At 34.6% G+C, this 13,438-nt stretch overlaps 1 protein-coding gene across 3 annotated transcripts in view; it reads left to right on the forward strand.

Annotated features, from left to right (window-relative positions):
• Positions 1–13,438, forward strand: part of Wdr70 (WD repeat domain 70) — a 289,453-nt gene that overhangs the window by 15,151 nt on the left and 260,864 nt on the right. For all 3 annotated transcript variants that reach the window (XM_027936264.2, XM_071612680.1, XM_071612679.1), the window contains one exon: positions 1,165–1,363. In XM_027936264.2, coding sequence (XP_027792065.1) covers positions 1,165–1,363 — 199 coding nt within the window. The remainder of the gene's footprint in view (positions 1–1,164; positions 1,364–13,438) is intronic.

Consider the following 13,438-nt stretch of genomic DNA (forward strand, 5'->3'; position numbering starts at 1 on the left):
TATGCCTTAGTGAAGATGTGTTTTAGAATCCAAGATTGCTAGTTTTAACTTAAAATGTTGGCAGTTTGGCAAACTTGGATTACTACTCAGAAATAATTTGTTGTTTAGGATTTGTATTGGAACATTTTAGGAGTTATATTAACTCTCTTACACGAATGGCTTTATTTGCTCCTGTGGCAGTGATTCAATTCAGATATAGTTAATAGAGTCATTGGTTATCTCAAAGGTTTTCACTCTTATGGTTCTAGTATTTTGTAGTTTTTCTTTGTTGTTCTCTTTATGAGTAACAATGATTTAATGAACCTCTAATGTATAATTGCTGTGACTTGTTATCTTTGACTTATGTTTGGGTAAGATAATTAGGAATTTTTTTTTTTTTTTACTTTCTTAAGATAAAAATAATATTTGAGTTTGTGCTAGTTAGATTTTCATTACAGTGACAGAATACCTGACATAAACAACTTAAATGCAGGAAAGATTTATTTTGGCCCTCATGGATTTAGTTCATGGTCAGCTAGCTCCACTGTTTCTGAGCCTATGATGAGACAGAAAATCATGGGGGAGGGAAATGGCAGAGCAAATTGCTCAACTCATATGGCCAGGAAGCAAAGAGAGTGGGGAAGGGGCCAGGGACAAGATGTACTCTTCAAAGGCATGCCCCTGTGAACTACTTCCTCCAACTGGGCCTCACCTTCTGATAGCCCATTCATCTATCAATCCATAAGTGAATTCACCTATTGATGAGATCAGAGACCTCATGATCCATTTACTTCCCCAAAGCTCCCTCTCTGAACGTTACTGCATTGGGGACCTTCAATTCTTCAACATAAGCCTTTGGGTGACATTCTAGATCCAAATTGTAACATTTCTATATTTAATGTTCGAATTACCAAATGAAAAACTCAAGTGTTAAAAGAAGAGGCAGGGGGCTGGGGTTGTGACTCAGTGGTAGAATGCTCACTTAGCATGTGTGAGGCCCTGGGTTTGATCCTCAGCACCACATAAAAAATAAAAAATAAAATAAAGGTATTATGTCCACCGACAATTAAAAATATTCTTTAAAAAAATAAAAAAAGGCAGGATTTTCTGAATAAGACGGTATATTTAGAGGTAGAGTTTTTGTAGTAGCAGAGGCAAATCATTTCTTTTCTTCTTCATTTTTAGGGATACCAGTAGCAGTGAAAGTGAAGACACTTCTGATTCTTCTTCTGATGAGTTAATTGGTCCTCCTTTACCTCCTAAAATGGTAGGAGAACCAGTTAATCTTATGGAGGAAGATATCCTTGGGCCTTTACCCCCACCGCTTTATGAAGAAGGAGAAGATGATGATGATGACGAAGGAGAAGATGAAGGAGAAGAAGAAGTAAGTATTCAGGTATAATTTAAGAATTCATGGGAGTGGCATCTTTATTTTTTTATTTTTTTTGGTACCAGGGATTCAACTCAGGGCCACTTGACTTCTAAGCCAGCATCCTCAGCCGTATTTTGTATTTTATTTAGAGACAGGGTCTCACTGAGTTGCTTAGCACCTTGATGTTGCTGAGGCTGGCTTTGAACTCACCATCCTCCTGTCAGCCTCCCGAGCCTCTGGGATTGCAGGGAGCGCCATCTTTAAAATAGTGTAGAGATGAATTTCCTGCTAAACTGTTAATCATGAGTAAGAATAAAGGAACAGAAAACAAAACGAATCTGAAAAATGCTAGAAGAAGGAAACACAGCTAAAAACTAATAAGTGAAGATAATGTGTTAAAAAGAAATTAATATTACATTTTATTAAATCTATACATTCAGTATAAATGATGAAGAAAGCATGGGGGAGATTTAAAAATAAATTGAATCTAAAATTATCATCAACAATGAAGTGGAAGATGGGAGAGTGGGATTAGAATTCCTTCATTTCGACATCCTTGAATTATTTTGGAGGAGAGTAGAGCTATTAGTTAACTTTATACTAGTTTAAGTTCAATGTATAAGTTACAGTTTTAAGAATAATTCCCCAAAGAGTGGAAATAGAATACATAATCTCCAAAATAGTGAAAGGAAACTTGATAAAAATACATATTTGACACTTGGAGTAGATGAGTTTTCAAATATCTCCTTTCTCTGTGACAAATGATTTTTAGTAGTAATTAAGAAATGAAATGAATAGTAATGATAAGAAATAGCTTTTGTCAATCTGTTAGGAATTTTGTCAAAATTGGTATTTGAGTATTCATGTTCATGGACTCACTATACCAAATTTGTCAATTTATGTTCACAGTTGACCAAATAAAGCTTTTTTTTTTTTTAAATTTTTTTTTTTGTTTTAGGTGGACACATACCTTTATTTATTTTTACGTGGTGCTGAGGATCCAACCCAGTGCCTCGCGCATGCCAGGCCAGCGCGTTACCACTTGAGCCACATCCCCAGCCCCCAAATAAAGCTTTAAATTTAAATTTTGTAATCTTTATCACATAAAACAATGTGTGTGTGTGTGTGTGTGTGTGTATACACATGTGTGTGAGCCTTTATAAAATTAGGAAAAGTTGATAATTTCATTAAAAATCTTGTTTTAATAATAAATTCTATTAATTGCAATTAAAAAAAAATTTAGTTTGTTTTAATTAGTTATATATGATAGTTGAATGCATTTGTGCATTACTGTGCCCCAGGTTTTACTCTTGACTGGAATACTATAATAGTCATTTAGGGAATAAACAGTAGTAAAATATAGATACAGGGAGGCAACATAGAGTAGTGATTAAGAGAGTAGGTTCTGTAGCCAAATGGGGCTCTTTTACCTCAAAACAGTAATTTTGGGCAAATTACTTAGCCTCTCCGTGTCTGTCTATCTGTCTTTTATAAAATAAGACTATCAACTCAAATTGTGTGGACCTATTGAATGAGTGAATGTATATATACAGAATCTTTAGTATGGTGTATGATATTTAAAGTGCTCAATTAATGTTTGCTACTATTATTAAGGTCATCTATTTTAACAGCAAAACAGGGAATTGAAAAAAACAGTTTATAATAAAAGCATTTAAAAATGAAACTAAAGGGAAGTTTCATACTATGTTAAATAAGTTATTTATGCTTCCTTATAGCAGTCAGGTTTATAATAATTAAGGAGCAATAGATATATTCTCTTTAAAATTAGGAATTAAATAGAGATGACAGCTGTCACATTACTAATATTATAGACATTTAAATTTTTAAAAAATATTTATTTTTTTTTTTAGTTTTAGGTGGACACAATATCTTTATTTTATTTTTACGTGGTGTTGCAGATCGAACCCAGTGCCCTGCGCATGCCAGACGAGCGTGCTACTGCTTGAGCCACATCCCCAGACCAGACATTTAAATTTTTGTATTTATTTTTATGTGGTATTGAGGATTGAACCCAGGGCCTCGCACATAGTAGTCAAGCACTCTACCACTGAGCCCCCCAATTTTTTTTAATTTTAATTTTTGGTACCAGGGATTGAATCCAGGGACATTTAACCACTGAGCCACATCCCCAGCTCTTTTTTAAAAATTTGAGACAGGGTCTCGCTAAGTTGCTGAGGCTGGGTTTGAACTTGTGATCCTCCTGCCTCAGCCTCCCAGACTGTTGGGGTTACTGGTATGTGCCACCATGCCTGGCTTATTAGAAGCATTTGTGCTAATTAAAGGTAACTGAAATGATCAGGACTAATTAGAAATGAGAATATTATTGGAGTTGATTTGGCCGTACCTTAAAATGAATTAATCAGAGAAGTTATAATAGATTAACAGTGTGTATTTTAAGGGTTAAAAGTGAAAGGGATAATGTTTCACAACAAGAACAACAACAAAAAATTAGGAAAGTTAAGAAAAGATGTGTCTGAATATTAAGAATATGAAGCTTTCCAATCATAAAAGAATTTGAATAAGAAGCATTAAATAATCAGTGAATATTTCTTAGTTTTCTTTTTCTTTCATCCTACAGAAATTAATTAATTAACCCAACCTGTTTATTTCCTTGCCTAAACCTGGCTATTAAGTTAGCGTGTTGCTGTTTACATCCAGACTGTTAATGATACTTTATCTCCTGTATTTGGTAGCCTGTGAGGTTGAGCCTTGAGCTGCCGGTAACCGAAAATTCAAAATAGCTGTGGTTTAACCAAGATAAAAATGTTTTTTCTTTCTCAGTGAATTAGTCATTAAATAGACCAGACTGATTTGCAGGTTCAGAAGATATTCCAGACTTAGGTTGCCTCTTTTTTTTTTCTCCCCCATGACAATCCTCAATTCATGAGCTCAAGAGATTGCCATTATTTGTACAGTTCTGTTAGTAGAAAGACAGAAAGGATAAAGTAAAGAAGGCTAATAGTTTTGAACTTTACATTTTTCTTTCATTTAAGAAGTATAATATTTATTTTGGAAGTCAGAAATTCAGCTAAAATTTAATGCTTCCAATACCAAAGGATGGATTATAGAGGGCAACTAGCCACTATGCACTGAATATATATTTATATTCAGTGTTTGGTACTTTCAGTTATAGCAATAGTAAATTATTTATTTACTTTGGTTTTTATGTCTTTTTAGCCATTGTGAATAGTCCTTTGATACTGTATGGCATACACACACACACACACACACACACACATATATTTATTTATTCATTATGCATATTTTATTTTACTACATACATTGTGAACATTAGCTCCTTTCTCCAAAGGGACAGAACATGAAACTTATGGATACTGATACAGTTTTCAAACTCTTAGGATTTGTTTACTGTATTAACATGCATGGATTTTATTTTAATTATTTTGTGTCTGGCTGATTCTCTTGTTTGCTTGTTTTACTGTTTTTCTTCAGAAATGAATTGTAGTCTTTATGGTTCATTTAATTAACCTATTAAGGTTCAGCTTTTCAATTTCAGTTTCTGTGAACATTTCAACAAAACCAACCAAGGTGAATTAAAATAGATTAGGAATCATAATATAGAGGTTACATATCCTTTCATATATATGTACTTTTTCAAATATATATGTATTTTTCAGATGTTTTAATCAATTACCTATTGCTTTTCTCAAAAAGTAGACCTCTAAAAACAGTAATTATTTCAAAGTTTTCACAAGTGGTGTATTTGTTGCTCAATTTAAGTTTTTATAGGTATTTCACATCTGGAATGATAGGACAAAATGGGTTAAGGAAAGATTTATGAAACTTGTTTCAGCAAAGATCTAGGCAAGCTTGACTATATATCTGTCACTTTCACTTATATACAGAATCATGGGGAATGCCCATCAGGTAAAGGAAGATAGAAAAACTGTCTTTTTTTCTTAACTTTACAAAAGAATTTTCAGTAAAAGATCTTAATAGAAAGTACATTTTGAATGTTTCACTGTTTAGGGAATGTTCCTTGTTAAGTAAGCAAGTTATAGCTCTAAACAAAATAAGCTATTTGCCTTTAGTTGAATTTATGGTTATCATTTTTAATAGCAGGTTTTACCCACTCTTCTTTATTATTTATACAACTAACATATGATAAGTAATTTCTTAGCACTGGGTTCATTAGTATTCAGAATATTTTTTCAATGACATGTCTTATCTTTCATCAGAATGGAGTGATACATAGAAGATCTGATTGATAAATGTATCAGACCTCACCAATCCTGTTGGCCAATTAATTCTCTCTGATAAAGGGAGTTGTTAATTTTGATGACACTGATCAAAACTTCAATGTTTGTTTCCCATTCCTCCATTTTTCCTTCCCTGTGCATTCAGTGCTTTCAATATGAGAATTCATTGAAGTTCTGACCAGCCTTTAGGGACATTTCAAAAGTGATTTCCTCTAAGCAACTTTTCCAGATGTCAGCTGCATGTGCTGCTTCCCAGGCTTGGTTTCTGTCTTCTTTAGCAAACTTAAATTATTTTCCTTGTTAAATCGTCATTTTTTCCTTGTCTTAATTCTTCTGCCTCCCTTTTGCAATCATATGGCATGATCTCAAGTACAGAGACTAGAAGATAAAAGATAGTCATTTTTAAAAACCCCTATAGCATCTATATAGTTTGTATAGAAGTAATATTTGTAAAATGAAATCAAACATTTTTTGGTTTTTATAATCGAAATGTTCATTTTATGACATTTTAGTTTTTTTCCTTTATGACACGTTGATCCTTAGTTTTAACATGGAAAATGAAAGTAGGGATAGAAGAACAAGCAAATATGAGTGAAGAAATGAAGGTGAACATCTATTTCCTAAAGAACCATTATATATGCTTTGTCCTGACCTTATAATTTATTTACATAATAGTTTAATAATTGTGAGGGCTGCCCTGAGGTAGAATGTGATTGATTAAATTGTATAAATAATAGTTTAAGAATGTAAGAATGCTTAATGATTTTTAACTTGATAATCTAAGCTCAATCCATTTACCAGCAAACGCCATAATGTCATTCTTCTTTAAGGGCTGAGTAATAGTTCATTGTGTATATGTACCACATTTTCTTTATCCATTCATCTGTTGAAGGGCATCTAGGTTGGTTCCATAGTTTAGCTATTGTGAATTGAGCTGCTATAAACATTGATGTAGTATGCTGATTTTTAAGTCCTTTGGGTATAGACCAAGGAGTGGGATAGCTGGGTCAAATTGGTTGCACCAGTGTGCAACCACCAGCAGTGTATGAGTGTGCCTTTTCTCTCACATCCTTGCCAAAATTTATTATTGCTTGTATTCTTTTTTTTAAACATTTATTTTTTACTTGTAGGTGGACACAATACCTTTATTTTACTTTTATGTGGTGCCGAGGATCAAACCCAGTGACTCACATATGCTAGGCAAGCACTCTACTACTGAGCCACAACCCCAGCCCTTGCTTGTATTCTTGATAATTGCCATTCTGACTAGACTGAGATGAAATCTAGTTTTGATTTGCTTTCCTCAGATTGTAGAAATATTGAACATTTTTTTCATATATTTGTTGGTTAGTTGTATTTCTTCTTCTGTGAAGTGCTGTTCAGTCCCTTAGCCCCTTTATTGATTGGGTTATTTGTCTTTTTAGTGTTGAGCTTTTTTAGTTCTTTCTATATCCTGGAAATTAGTGCTCTATCTGAGGTGCATGTGGTAAATTTTTTCTCCCATTCTGTAGGTTCTCTCTTCATATTCTTGATTGTTTCCTTTGCTGAGAAAAAGCTTTTTAGTTTGAATCCATCCCATTTATTGATTCTTGATGTTACTTCTTGTGCTTTAGGAGTCTTGTTAAGGAAATCAGTTCCTAAGCCAACATAGGGAAATTTGGGTCTACTTTTTCTTCTATTAGGCGCAGGGTCTGTGTTCTAGTGCCTAAGTCTTTGATCCACTTGAGCTGAGTTCTGTATAGGGTAAGAGACAGGTTTAATTTCATTTTGCTACATGTAGATTTCTAGTATTCTCAGCACCATTTGTTGAATTGGGTATCTTTTCTCTAATATATGTTTTTGGTGCCTTTGTCTAGTATGAGATAACTGTATTTCTGTGGGTTTGTCTCTGTGTCTTCAATTCTGTACCATTGGTATATGTGTCTGTTTTGGTGCCAGTACCATGCTGTTTTTGTTACTATGGCTCTGTAGTATAGTTTAAGGTTTGGTATTGTGATGCTTCCGCCTTCAGTCTTCTTGCTAAGGATTGCTTTGGCTTTTCTGGGCCTCTTATTTTTCCAAATGAATTTCATGATGGCTTTTTCTCATTCTATGAAGAATGCCATTGGGATTTTAATAGGAATTTCATTAAATCTGCATAATGCTTTTGGTAGGATGGTCATTTTGACAATGTTAATTCTGCCTGTCCAAGAGCATGGCAGATCCTTCCATCTTCTAAGATCTTCTTCAATTTCTTTCTTTAGTGTTATGTGATTTTCACTGTAAAGGTCATTCATTATTTTTTGTTAGATTGATTCCTGCCACAGTCTGGCTGGGCACAAATGCCGCAGTCTGGCTGGGCACACAATCACGAGCCACCACACAGCTTGTAGATTCAAACAGCAACTCTTTATTCCCGAACTCACACCAGCCGTCTACACAATCACGTTCTGGGGAAATCCACGTTCTCTGCCCAAATCCACGTTCTCTGCCCAAATCCACCTCCACTGGGCATCTGTCTCCAAAATATACTGTCTGAATCCCGTGAGAACTCAAGGGGAACTCAGGCAGCAGGATACGCCCTATTCCCAGCAGGAATAATCTTAAACCTTAAACCTGGAACCTAAACCGGGAACGCCCTAATCCGCCTTGGTCCTTGAGCAAGGTCACCTACATTCAATGTCACTGCAACATGGGGTACACTGGCAAGGAAATTGTCATACCTACTTACTTGGCTAATGGCTCCCAGCAGATTCCCAAGCATTTTATTTTTTTGAGGCTATTCAACATGAGTTTTTGATAGCTCCAGAATTTGAAGGAAAATTACCAGAGTACATGTTAGTAGGTATGTTATAAACTGCACTGCTGAAATAGATTACATTTTATTCATATACATTTTACTTTACTTACTGATAAGTAGTTAGGCTTAGTTTGCTTAAATCATGGATTGGAAATATTAATGTATATCACTCATTTTTTACTTCATTTTACTTATACACCATTGTATAAAATTATTCTTTAAAATAAAATTTGAAGCTTTATTATTATTTTTTTGTAATGAGATAAGTAAACAAAAATTAAGGTGGGAAGGGTTGGAGAAAGGAGGTGAAAAATAATTTTTTAACCATTCCTATTATTGTACATGAACCAGAAGGTGGGTTTTTTGTTTTTTTTATATAATTCTTTTATTTATTTATTTATTTTTAGTTTTCGGCGGACACAACATCTTTATTTGTATGTGGTGCTAAGGATCAAATCCAGGCCCCACGCATGCCAGGCGAGTGTGCTACTGCCACATCCCCAGCCCCCAGGTCTTTTTAAAAATTTTATTGGTTATTGATGGACTTTATTTAATTATTTATTTATTTGCTTATATGTGATGCTGAGAATTGAACATAGTGACCTAGTGTTTCACACATGCTAGGCAAGCGCTCTATCGCTGAACCACAACCCCATCCCCCCCAGAAGATTTTCTTTTTTTTTATAATTTTCTTTTAGTTGTAGATGGACACAATATCTTTATTTATTTATTTTTATGTGGTGCTGAGATTCAAACCTAGTGCTTCACAGTGGTAGAATGATCTACCACTGAGCTACAACCCCAGTTCCCCAGAAGTTTTTTTTTTTTTTTTTTTTTAATATTTTTTAGTTATAGATGAACATAATACCTTTATTTTATTTATTTATTTTTATGTGATGCTGAGGATTGAACCCAGTGCCTCACACATGCTAGGCAAGTACTCTACCACTGAGCCACAACCCCAGCCCCAGAAGTTTTTTTGTTTTAATATTTTTTTAGTTGTAGGGGATACAATATCTTTATTTATTTATTTTTATTTGGTACTGAGGATCAAACCCAATACCTCACACGTGTGAGGCAAGTGCTCTACCACTGAGCCACAACCCCAGCCCTGAACCAGTTTTTTTTTTTAAGGTGAAGAAGGTTGTAACTCATGATTAAATGGAGACTTTGGGATTATTGAGGATTTTCCTCATTCTTGCTATTCTGTTTCCCATTACTACAGAAAATTGAAATTTAGATTTTTATGACCGTAACTAAGGGCTGGATGTAACAGTGCGTTTTTAGTTGTGAGCACCTGTTTTTCATGAACTTTATATGACTCCCTGGCTGGCACGTTCTGTGATTGAGAGTCCAAATTTGGGCCACCACTGTGCTTCTCTGTCTTTCTGTTCTGAGAGTTTTCATCCCTTCGGTATTGGTCATTGCCAACCACCTGTATCAGTCAGTCTCTTTTCCTCATACATAGGGAAAAGTTGAAGAATTAAAAGTGGCTAAAACTTCTCTTCTTTTTCAGAATTTATGTTTTGGTAGTGGATTGAACCCAGGGGTACTTTACCACTGAGCTATATTGCCAGGCCTTTTTTATTTTTTGAGACAGGGACTCACTAAGTTGCTGAGGGTTTTGCTGAGTAGCTGAGGCTGGCTTTGAACTTGTGATCCTCTTGCCTCAGCCTCTTGAATTATTGGGATTACAGATGTGTACCACCATGGCCAACATTTATTTTAGTTTTCAGGAATTCATTTGAGAATAAACTGATTCATGAAGAGTTAACAGGAATTGGCATATACTGAGCACTCAAAAATGTAAGGTTTTATCATTTTTATAATCATCAATATTTGATTTAATGATCAATTTTGATTTAATTGAAGCTAGGAAGAAAAGTTTTTAAAAAACAGTGTGAGAATGCTTAATGATTTTTAACTTGAAAGGAAAATTAGTATTATTTAAAGCCAAGCAATTTAATTATACCTACAAAATCCTGTCAGCAGAGGATGCTAGAAGCTCTATTCCAAAATTCAGTGTATGCATTCCTTAGCATTTTCAAACTGCTTTGTGAAGGTGTTCATTCTTTGAAATGGGCACTAGGGGGCAGTAGCAGCATTTTGGCAAAAATCCATTTTTTTTTTTTCCGGCCATCACCTGCCTACAGTGTAAGGAAAAAAAGAGAAAATCTTTGATAAATGTTTTCTATAAATTGGAATAAGTGAATTTTAGATTGAGATTAATGCTGGCATAATTAATTTTATATTGTTTTGGTATTTGACAATATTACAACAAATGCTTCTAAAATTTATCTTAAACTTTTTAGGTAACATGATAAGACTTAGCAGCAAGAATTCTAAGGATAGGCCCTTCTTTTTTTTTTCCTAAAGAGAGAGAATTTCAATATTTATTTTTCAGTTTTCGGCGGACACAACATCTTTGTTTGTATGTGGTGCTAAAGATCGAACCCAGGCCGCACGCATGCCAGGCAAGAGCGCTACCGCTTGAGCCACATCCCCAGCCTGGATAGGCCCTTCTTAAGATTTTCATTTGTAAGGTCACATAAGGTTTACTTTTCTGATCACCAGTTTGTCTCAAACTTTTTTAAAAAATAGGTATTACCTGGGTGTGGTGGCACATGCCTGTAATCCCAGTGACTTGGGAGGCTGAGGCAGTAGGATCCCAAGTTTGAGGCCAGCCTCAGCAAGTTAGCAAGTCCCTTCCTTAAAATAAAAAGGGCTGGGGATGTGGCTCAGTAGTTAAGCACCGCTTTAACTTTTTAACTCTGAGAACCAAAAAAAAAAAAAAAAAAAATCAAAAAACGTGTACTAGGCCTTGTTACTTCTCTGTTCTAAACCCTGTAGCTTCTTCCCCATCACTTTGTTGAGAAATCCAATCCATCTGCTTCCACTCCCTGTCTTGTTCACACTGTTCTCTGGTCATACAGTCTTTTCAGTGATTTTTTTTTTTTTTTTTTTTTACTATTTTTGCTCTAACATGGAATCTTTCTATTTAGTGTCCCCTTCCCCCTAGGGCCTTTTGCATGCAGGGCAAGTGCTCTACCACTGAATCTCATCCCTAGCCCCCTCTATTTATTTTCCTGCTTCATGAAATGATACCCAGAGATTCATATGACTCCCTCATTTTATTTGGTTGTTGCTCAAGTGTTACTTCCTCTGAGCACTTTATATAAGTACCTCCCTGCTTATTTCACTGTTTCCCATGTCACTGCTTTATGGTACTTATCTGACACTTTTGTTTATTGGTTTATTGAATTTCTCCTTATAAGAATTGTTCCATGAGGACAGTCACATTGTCTGTTTTATTGCTGTATCTACAGTGGCTGCACAGGTCCCTGTGACATAGTAGGTGCTCAGGATATATTGGTTGAATGAATTAATTTCTATCCTTTGTTTTTTTCATGGTTGCTCTCTTCTCTGTAAGCACTTCACTGAATCAATGTGATTTTGAACTAGTCACAGTTCTACTTTAGATACCAGGAGCCCATATTCCATTATCACATTTCTAGGCTGGTCCTGCCACAGTTCCTTTGTCAAAGACTGCAGTCATTTTTTATTTGTTTGTGTGGTACTGGAGATTGAACTGAGGGCCTTGCATGTACTAGTCAGGTGTTGTCCTCTGAGCTACATTCCTAACCTGGGCTGGGGTCATTTTTAAGATTCCCATTGCCAAATGGGCTTTTGTATCCTTTTAAGGGTGCTTTCTTTCTCTGAGCAGTGGTCTTTCTTTTATTCCACAAACATTTTGTACATCTGCTAGGTGAGTGTACACTACTTATATGGACTATTTTCTTTATTCTAAGTAATTAGCATGCTGTTAGGAAGATGGACTAATTTATACAGATATTAGAAAGTGTACTATAAGTGCAATAAGGAAGACAGACTATTATCTGGCTGAGCTCTCAGTTACAAGTTGTTTTAATATGTAAGTATTCAGCATTATACTCTGGTAAACATTTAAACATCTGACAATATAGTATATATAGTACAGTGAATTGCAAATCTTACTGATACAAAATTTCATTAAGTCCATGGAAATGATGTTTAAAAAGTCCTGCACTTCACCCAGAGTCATTGTCAAATGAGATCTGGTTAGACCAGTTCCTAATTGAGAAAGAGAAAATTGACAAGAATGATAGATGATTTTAATAGATAGGGTTCAGGGGTTGAGGTTGTGGCTCAGTGGTAGAGTGCTTGCCTAGCACATGTGAAGCACTGGGTTCGATCCTCAGCACCACATAAAAATAATAAAATAAAGGTTTTATGTCCATCTACAAGTAAAAAATATTTTTAAAAGATAGAGTTCTGACTCTTTGAAAGAATTGACAAAAGCCTTGAATATTTTTCAAAACAGCTCTCTAAATAATATCCTGCCAAAGTCTATCCTATAAAGTTCAGGATACTATGTTATAAATTTTAGCTAGAATAATTACTCCACACTTCCCATAAAATTATACCTCATTCATTTTTTTTTTTTTTTGGTGAGAGATTAAAATTTTTTTTTTTAGTTGTAGGTGGACACAGTACCTTTATTTTATTTATTTATTTTTATGTGGTGCTGAGAATTGAACCCAGCACATCATACATGCTAGGCAAGTGCTCTACCACTGAGCTACAATCCCAGCCCCCATTAAGTATTCTTAAGAACTCAAAATCACATAATTACTTTATGTGCTCTTCTAAATTACGTCAATGAATACAGCCACAGAAAACCATATTAGGTTTTTAGTTTAGTAGCTATAAATACAGTATTTGAAAGTAAAATAACTTCCTTAATCTTTCATTCTTTCTGTTTATCTGTGAAAGTGGAATATTAGCAGGTATCAATTGTAAGGTTTTTTTAATGCTTTAATTTTAAAAAATGCTCCTAAAATATTGAGTATTTACCAATATTGATAGAATTTATCCTTTAATAGAAGTGGGTGCTTTCTGTTATCTTAATGATAAAATTTGCCTTGAATAAATTTTATGTTTTTAAAGTGCCAAATTAATAGAACAGCACACATACATATAACAGCAGCACCAACAGAACTGACTTTTCAAATTCATCTAGAGGGGCTA

This window comes from Marmota flaviventris, chromosome 5 (assembly GCF_047511675.1).
Source record: "Marmota flaviventris isolate mMarFla1 chromosome 5, mMarFla1.hap1, whole genome shotgun sequence".
Classification (NCBI taxonomy): Eukaryota; Metazoa; Chordata; class Mammalia; order Rodentia; family Sciuridae; genus Marmota; species Marmota flaviventris.